Genomic DNA, 8,798 nt, shown 5'->3' with positions numbered 1-8,798 from the left:
AAGCCTAGACCCTGGTTTCAAAGATTCCTCAACCCACTCCTACTGATCAGTATAGTGGTGATAAGGGTTGAATCCCACAGAGATGGTGCGTTTAAACTACCGCGGTCATATTTTGGAAGGTTTGGTTAGCTACCACGCTTGGGTTGAGTCTCTACCTAGACTGGAAATTAAGATGGTGTCCTACTGACTAGGAAGGGTGAATGGTGGTCGACATGTAGTAGTGTACGTGGAATTATGACGGATGCGGTGTAACAAAAAATATGCGGAAAATACTAGGTTACTATAAAAGGCTAAACAGAAAAGCAGAGAATAAGTGGTAGTTGTGGTGACTAGGCTGACAGATCTGCAGGGTGTACTAAAGGTGAAGGACAAAAGCAAAAGCTTCTAAAAAGCAAAAGTGGTCCCCTACAATTGAAATTGACGCCATCTTCTTCAACAAACACATCCAAAACTCAGATAACAAATCCAGATTCAACACGGAAAACACAGATTAACAACTCGCGAACACAGATCTAAAACAACGAAATCAAATCTGAAATCAAACACTGGAGCTGGACTTCTGCATACTGGTCAACATGGACGAACGATTCGGAAATTGAAACTAAGCTTTGTATGCAACGATTTACTTCACAATCAAACAGTGCCAGATTATACTATCCTAGAGAAACTTGCTACGTAAAACAGAAATTATAGGTCCAGCACTTAAAACACAAAGAAACTTTAGATCTAGGCTAACTAGGCAAGGAAGGAAAAGAAAACAACACCATAAACGAAACGGAAATCAACTTCATAGCATAAACACGTTCGGATCTTCAACAAGCACTTCAAAAGCAGAAAATATCCCAAAAGCAACAAAGATCCAACGTAAGGAAAATGCAAGTAAATTAAACTACGAAAGCGAAATAAAAGTGTTTTGCCACTCCGGGTGATGGAATCTCTAAACTATGATCTTGCTGGCTGGAACAAGGATGACTGGTACTCCGGGAACATCTGGGAACATCTGGGCATCAGGTGATCATGGCTGCGGCGAGGCAAGAAGCGGGACACGGCTGAAAGACTGGTATTACCGAGAGAACTCTCTACCTAAAGATGGTGGTGAATGAGTGAATGTGTATATATTTTCTCTCTCCAAGTGGCTTCCTTTTATAGGGAGGCTTACCCTTGATTTTAGGGTAAAATATTGCGGTGAGATGACTTCTTTGCCCTCAATTATGGGTAATCCGTCCCAGCTATCCGTCTTCTCCATCTCAAGCCGTTTCAGCACGAATACTGATCAGTATGAGATCATGCTGGCGCCCTTTTTCACCTGAACATTCCGAAACTTCCCTACTGGCTAGAACACTTAACCTGCACACTTTGAGCAACTGTTTTGCAAATATAATTAATTTTGAACATCATACTGACCCGTAACAAAGGCCTAGACGACTTATCAAACTGCTCACACTTACCACATGCTTGTCCTCAAGCGTGAAGAACAAACAAAAAGAAATAAGTCGAATTCTAGCCTGGTTACTCCCCTAACCGACTCAATCCTAAACTAGACCCTAGACTACAACGGAAAGAGAAAACAAAAAAAAAACACAAAAACATGCATAGAAAAGAAAACACATAAACAAAACACAGAAAAACTAAACACAAAGATTGGGCTATATTTTCAACCATCCCCCCCCTCGGGATCAGGTGCAATCCGGCCTTAGACAATCTTGAACTTCTGCCTCCCCCATTTTCTTTCCCAGTCAGTACAACCGCTTGTCAAGATCGCCCACACTCTCGGCCAAACACTAGGTTCACTCAGTCACTCATACCTCACCAGGAATGTTAGGACTGCATTCTCTCATTATGCTCAACCACAGTTGCTTCGGACTTAGATCTCACGAGCAGCTACTGAAGGGCTTAAAGGCTTGTAACGGGGCTATTGGTTTGTAGTGTTTTGGGTGAATGTTCCTAAGGCTCTAAGGTTCAAAAAAAACTTCTATTTTATTTGATGTGGGGGGAACTGTGTGCATTTGGGCCTCTGGTTAGTTGCTTTTCTTAGCTGGCGCTTCTGGTTTTGATCTCCAACTGGTCAGTAGCATCTTTGTGGCTTCGCCACCCTTATTCCTTCATTCATTTTTGTGGTCAAGTTTTCTGACCATTTTCTTCATATTCTTTCTTCTTCTTTTTTTTTTCTTTTTCCCCCGTGGCTTCGCCATCCTTATACCTTCTTTTTCTTTTTTTTTTTGGACCTGGGATAACTCCCTGGTCGATTTTCTTCTGAACTTCCTTGCCCAGCTGGTTCCTGCCTTCTCATACATCCTTCTGGCCAGTAAGCTCCAATCGTCTCATGCCTTGCACATACAGTCCCAGTGGCTAGGGGTGTATATCTGGGTATAAAGAGTTAAGAAAATGGGTTCTAAAGTTGTTTTTTTTTTGGGGGGGGGGGGTTTCCTACTGCCTTCAGTGTTGCTACACGTAGTCACTTCACCCTAGGCAATTTGTGGCAGCCGCTCTTTTCTTTTCTAAACATGTGGAAAGTGGTTCCACTTAAAGCTTATAGCTCACATTTTAAGAGGGCTTTCGTGTTTGGCTCTAAGTATGGGCTTTTCTTTCATACTCGCATCATCTATCCTGGCTAGAAGGTACTAAGGGGGGTGGTTTCGGTTTTCCAGCATGTCCTATCTCCCTCAATTCCCCTCACCGTCAGCTCAAGACGGTTGAGTTTTAAGCCCAATCAACACACAAAAGAAAAAACTAGACCTAACAAGTCACTATCACAAGCACAAACACAACGACTACACATATATACATACTCATCATACTGGTCATTGCGTCCCCCCTCCCACTTCACAAGTGTCTGCCCTCAGATAGGGCTGTGAAGTGGAAAAGGTAAAGGCCAGTATGATGGACACATAGACAAACAGACAAAAACAACAAATTAAAACTAAAACTTCTCACATTTAGACTATGGAATAGGCTAAGTGGGAGAGTTTGAAAACCTAAACAGAACCCAACAAACAAAACACACATATATACAAAACTCCTCACACTTAGGCCATGCAATGGGCTAAGTGTGAGTCGGCATGCTTACGAAAAACAAAAAACACAGACATATGCGCCAAAAAGACAAACCCTTTACTTCTCACACTTAGACTATAAAATAGGCCAAGTGTTATGAATGGGGTTTGCGCACAAACAGAATTTATACTACCTAAACAAACAAAACACAATTAAAATACGAAAAACTAAAAACTGAAAAATAAAAAGAAAACTAACTGGTCAGGTGGGGTGGTCTATCGGTGACGCCTGCTCCTTCGCGGCGCAGGTGGTTCCTTTTCAGTTCCATCTTGGTTCTCATCAAATTCCGCCGGCTCCTCAGCATGCGCCGGCACATCGGTCTCCTTTTCTTCTGTCTCAGGTACTTGCGGTTCATCAGCTCGGCCTCCATGGCCACTAGGTTCAACAGCTTGTTCCTTCCTCTGGTGGGTCATCTCTTCTAGGATGCTATCGATATTGGATAACATCACATTCATTGCTTGCTGCATCTTGTAGTTCTCCTTTCCCAAATCCGTCACTATCACCTCCATCGAGGCCTGCCTCTGAGCCAACAACTTCTGCTTTGCAGCCCCTTTCAACATTCGTTCCACCACCGATGCCAATCGCATCACCTCCGCTTTCAACTGGTTATTCTCTTCTCTCACTTCTTCCATCGCTTTCTCCATCCTTTCTTGTCTCTGCTCCTGATCCTGTGTTCCCGGATGTGTTGCAGATCTCCCAGTCGGTACAGCTTCTTCTCCCATTGCGTAGAATTGGGGTGCGCCCTGCCTCATGTAAATGGTGTTCGTTCGGACGAATAAAGGTGTATCAAAAAGACCAGGAGGACCCACCATGATCTGGTCGGATAAATCTTCGGCCTCCGTGATGATAATGTTGTTTCTGACGAACACTCCCAAGACATGGCAGAGAGTGAGGTTCCTCGCTGGGTGGGTGGCAATTAGATGGCATTGGTAGGCGGTCCAAAAACCCAGATGCAACTTCCTCCCTTGCTTGGCGCACCAGAGAAGATATAACTCCGTCATCGATGTCCTAACAGTGGAGTTCGACTGCCCCAATAAATTGAAATCCAGGTAAAGCTGTACAAGACGCAGAATTGGGTTGTTGAAATGAACGGAGCGAGAAATAGTGGACTGGAATTGCCCTGCATCAGGGTGAGTAAGTTCCTCCCAGGCCTCCTGGGGCTCAAATTCCACATGTCTGCGGGGAATTCCCCGCTCCCTATTTCTCCACTCAGGCCCTATGGCCTCCTCTAGACTGCACATTCCCAGACGCACGGTCCACTCAATCAAACTCATCCGTATCTCTCCTCCAAACAGCCTAAAACTGATACACTCCTCATCTAGATCAGTGGTGACCTTAAATCTAAAGGTCGTGAAAAACTCCATTGCTAATCTAACCGGGACACTAGGATCCCCATTCTCCAACAACCATTGGAATCCTAACGCGTGCAAATAAGATAGAAACTGCTCGCGGACACCTAACTCATCCAAATAAGAAATGTGAAGTATCTTTCCGCTCTTCACCTGCTTACTCCCTTCATCCTTACTATCGAAAGCTTTCTGTAGCTCCTTCGAGTCGAAGAGCTTCATCTCCTCCACCAGTTCATCAGTAAGGTCCACTGTCCAGCGCTTATATCGGAGTCTCTTCGCCGGCGGATGTAATAACTCCTGATGATCGTTCGGAAGTTGCTGTTCCTTGTACTCCTCATCCTCCATGGACGTATCACTGGCCGATTCAGATTCCTCACTGATCTCATACTCACTATCACTCTGCTCTCGTTGGCTGGATGGGGTCCTCTGAGCAGCCCCAGTGATCACTATGCCAGTGTTCACTGTACGTGACTTCTTGTTGCCGGACTTCTTCTTCATAGGGGCCTTCCCTTTTCGTTTTCTCTCTTCACGGTACCTCATTTCCTCTCTGTCAACTTTGTCTTTCTCTTCTTCGTGTTCTTTATCAGCTTGTGTTGAAAGTGGATCCTGGGTAGTAGGACTGGTCTCCTTGTGGCCTACTAACCTGGATGCGAGGTCCAGACCCTCAGCCATCCCGTCAGCCTCTTCACCTTGGCCACTCAGTGTTGGAGAGACCGCTTTGGTTTCCATTGCAGTATCCTCTAGGTCAGTAACAGGTAAAGACTCCTTCCCAGGTTTTGTGGGAGTGGTCTTCTCCTCTTCACTCAAGATTTCCACGGGATCTGCCTCTGTGTTCGGCTTGACCCTACTAGCTGCCCACTTTTCCAAGCATCTCTGCGAAACCCTGTGCTGTTTAGGCCGGTCTGCCTTAGGATCAGCCTTCAATATTAAGCTCCGCTTTATGGGCTTGGGCTTCACTACTGGAGGCGCCTCTGGTTCTGGCTCTTGGATTTCGGCACCTGGTTCCTCCTCTCCTACTTGCATCCTACCATCCCCTACTTCCACTCGGGGATCTACTGGCTCCGGCTCTTTCTCTTCTTCGTGTACTTCCTCCTTCCCTTCTACTGACTGGGAAGTATGACCTTCCGGTGTGGTTCCTGTAACGGCTTTCTCAACCTCTCCTACTGACCTTGATGCGAGGTCTAGACCCTCAGCCATCAAAGCAGTATCTTCTCTGCGGTTTACCTCTTCCACGATTGACTCAAACTCCGTATCGGTCATAAGGCTGAGCTTCTGTGCCGATTCGTTCAGATCTATTTCTTCCCTAACCCTTTCTTGACTGACGGTCTCCACAGTAGGTGTTCTCTCCGTTTTGCCACTCCCTTCATGGGTTGTCTCTTCCTGGCTGGCCCTTTTCTTACGCTCCTCAGGGTCGGAGTCGTAATAGGCGGCGACAGCGTCGAGCTCCGCCGAATCTGGCACAGAGGTCTCCAACGGCGCGGTCGCCGATGAAGATCCCTCCTCTGATTGTTCCTCTGCGTGACTGACCGGTGCAGGTGGAATTTCACTGGGTGCGGTTCCTACGCCCCCCATTTGACCGAAACCAACCAATGCCGCCGTCCAGTCCCGAGTAGGGTCCTGTTGACGAAGAAATGCCATCATGGCATCCATGGAAATCATAGGGGGTGGCTGAGCGGTCGGTGCTGGTTGTGGTGGATTTTGCTGTGGTTGTGCCTCCTGGGTTTCTTGGCGGCTCGGTTTGATTTTCTTGGCGAATGCTTTCTTCCCCATGATCGGAATTCTGCGATTTAGTGGTGGAAAGTAGGGTTTGATATCTTGGAGAGAGTTGGGGTGAGAATGATGTTTCCGTGAGAGAGATGGACAAGAATTTCTTGAAAGCGAATTTGAAAATGAGGGTTTGTGAGGGGAAAGTGTTGGGACGGTGGGTATAATTTGGGTGAGAGAGAGCAGTTGCAGGTGGTTGTAACCGGCTATCAGGGGTTGCCGGTCGCGACGCTTCAGAAGGGAGGCGGTTGAGATTGTTGGCCTCTGATTGGTCAGCGTGTCCCTTCTTTCTGCTCACGCGCCACTCTAGCAGCTGTCACCCTGCAAAAGTTGCACAAGCCTTCATTCAAATTATCGTCCTCTCCATAATTTCCCCCATACTTACCTAAAAAAAGAAACTAAATCAAACGGGCACCTAAATAAAATTTGAAATAGCACCAGATAAGTAATCCCTTGGTCAATGTGTACTCCAAATTAAAATTAAGGCCCGAAAATATTTTTAGATTTTTAGAAATTATCTTGCATGCAAAGATTAACTACGTATTTACAATATTTACATCTTCCTTAGGCGATTTGAAATTCTACTTGGCCAGTATATGCAAACTATTTTCAAAAGGAAACTAGCCACGTGGAACTCCAAATTCCTATCTTACTGATCAGTAGACAACCGTAGTAAGTGGTTGCAGTGGAATTTCATCCACTACACCCACCTCACTATTCTCCCTAAAAATTTTTACCCTATGTCCGTTAACTATGAAAGGTTCAGAGTTAGGAAAACTCCCTGAAATTTCCACTGCCCCATTAGATCAGAGTGCAGTTATGATGTAAGGTCCTGTGCATTTGGACTTGAGTTTCCCTGGCATAAGCTTCAATCTTGACTGGAAGAGTAGTACTTTCTGGCCAACATGGAGCTCCTTAGTTCTCATATTTCGATCATGCCACAATTTAGTTCGCTCTTTGTACCACATGGCTGAGTCGAATGACTCCAATCTAAGTTCCTCAAGCTCCTGCAGTTGCAGCTTCCTTTCCTCTTCACAGGCTGTATCATCCATATTCACTTTCTGTACTGCCCAGTATGCTCGATGCTCGATCCCAACCGGTAAGTGGCACTTCTTCCCAATAACAATCCGGTAAGGGGACATGCCTATGGGGGTTTTGTAGACTGTTCGATACGCCCAGAGAGCATCCTCTAACCTTACACTCCAATCCTTCCTAGAAGTGTTCACAGTCTTCTCCAAAATTTTCTTTATCTCGCGGTTAGAAATCTCCGCTTGACCATTTGCTTGCGGATGGTAAGGGCTGGATAGTCTATGGTGCACGCCGTATTTCTTCATTAAGGCTTCAATTGTACGATTACAGAAGTGTGTACCTTGATCGGATATGATCGCCCTGGGCACACCGAATCGGCTGAAGATATGACTCTTTAAGAACTTGGCCACCTCCTTGGCTTCACACGTGCTTGTGGCCTTGGCTTCTACCCATTTGGAGACGTAGTCTACGGCAACTAGGATATACAGATTCCCATAGGATGAAGGAAACGGACCCATGAAGTCCATTCCCCATATGTCGAATAGCTCGCAAACTATTACAGGTACCTGCGGCATTTCATCCCGGGCAGATATTCCACCGGTCAGTTGGCAATGCTCACAGCTCCTGCAGAACTCGTACGCATCCTTGTTGAGAGTTGGCCAGTAAAAGCCGCTATCCAGAATCTTCCTGGCCGTCTTCTTAGACCTGAAGTGCCCTCCACATGCTAACGAATGGCAGTGTGTTAAAACATCCCGCTGCTCCCAGTCAGGAATGCACCTCCTTATCACTTGATCGGACCCTACTCTCCACAGATAGGGGTCGTCCCAAAAGTAGTATTTTGCTTCACTCTTGACCTTCATTCTTTGGGCTTTGGTAACACTCAGTACTTCTGGAAGCTCTCCAGTTACTAGGTAGTTGGCCAGGTCCGCATACCATGGCTCTTGCCCTACCTTCTCTTTTCCTTTTGCTGTATCATTCTGACCAGTAAGGTTGAAAACTTCTTCCCAATCAATTTTTCTGGGCGCAAAAATCACTTCACACAAATGTTCCTCCGGAAACTTGTCATGTACTTCCTCACCGTTTCCATCTTGCATTATTCTGCTCAAATGGTCTGCCACCTTGTTCTCGACTCCTCTCTTATCTTCCACCTCCCAATCAAATTCTTGTAGCAAGAGTACCCATCGGATCAAGCGTGGTTTGGATTCCTTCTTGGCAATCAGATACTTAATCGCTGCATGGTCAGTATACACTACGACTTTGGATCCCAGCAAATATGGCCGGAACTTCTCAAAAGAATACACTACTGCCAACATCTCTTTTTCAGTGGTATCGTAATTCCGCTGGGCTTGATTTAGAGTCTTGGACGCATAAAAAATTACGTACCTCTTCCCATCGATCTTCTGACCCAGCACGGCTCCTACCGCAAAATCGCTGGCGTCGCACATTACTTCAAAAGGATGGTTCCAGTCAGGAGCCCTTATGATAGGTGCGGATATCAGCTTTTCCTTGAGAAGATTGAAAGCAGCCTTGCATTGCTCATCAAAAACGAACACCATGTCATTCTGAAGTAATCTGGTAAGGGGCTGGGCGATCTTGGAGAAA

At 45.9% G+C, this 8,798-nt stretch overlaps 1 protein-coding gene across 1 annotated transcript; it reads right to left on the bottom strand.

The window, feature by feature from the left end:
* Positions 1-3,269: 3,269 nt before the first annotated feature.
* Positions 3,270-5,975, bottom strand: LOC121774417 (golgin subfamily A member 6-like protein 6). Its single transcript, XM_042171297.1, has 3 exons — positions 5,247-5,975; positions 4,653-5,009; positions 3,270-3,722 (listed from the first exon to the last, which is right to left on the bottom strand). The coding sequence occupies exons 1-3, from the start codon at positions 5,973-5,975 to the stop codon at positions 3,270-3,272; spliced, it is 1,539 nt and encodes a 512-aa protein (XP_042027231.1).
* Positions 5,976-8,798: the final 2,823 nt, after the last annotated feature.

Source organism: Salvia splendens, chromosome 17 (assembly GCF_004379255.2).
Source record: "Salvia splendens isolate huo1 chromosome 17, SspV2, whole genome shotgun sequence".
NCBI lineage: Eukaryota > Viridiplantae > Streptophyta > Magnoliopsida > Lamiales > Lamiaceae > Salvia > Salvia splendens.
Note: the sequence above shows the minus strand (reverse complement) of the source record. Positions and strands in the feature narration are given on the sequence as shown.

Excerpts from the sequence above, each read along its gene's own strand:
- LOC121774417 (XM_042171297.1), bottom strand. The coding sequence starts at position 5,975 with ATGGGGGGCGTAGGAACCGCACCCAGTGAAATTCCACCTGCACCGGTC. Across the intron at positions 5,010-5,246 it reads AAAAGTGGGCAGCTAGTAGG|GATCCACTTTCAACACAAGC; the intron begins GTCAAGCCGAAC and ends CCTACTACCCAG. Across the intron at positions 3,723-4,652 it reads TCCGATATAAGCGCTGGACA|GATCAGGAGCAGAGACAAGA; the intron begins GTGGACCTTACT and ends CCGGGAACACAG.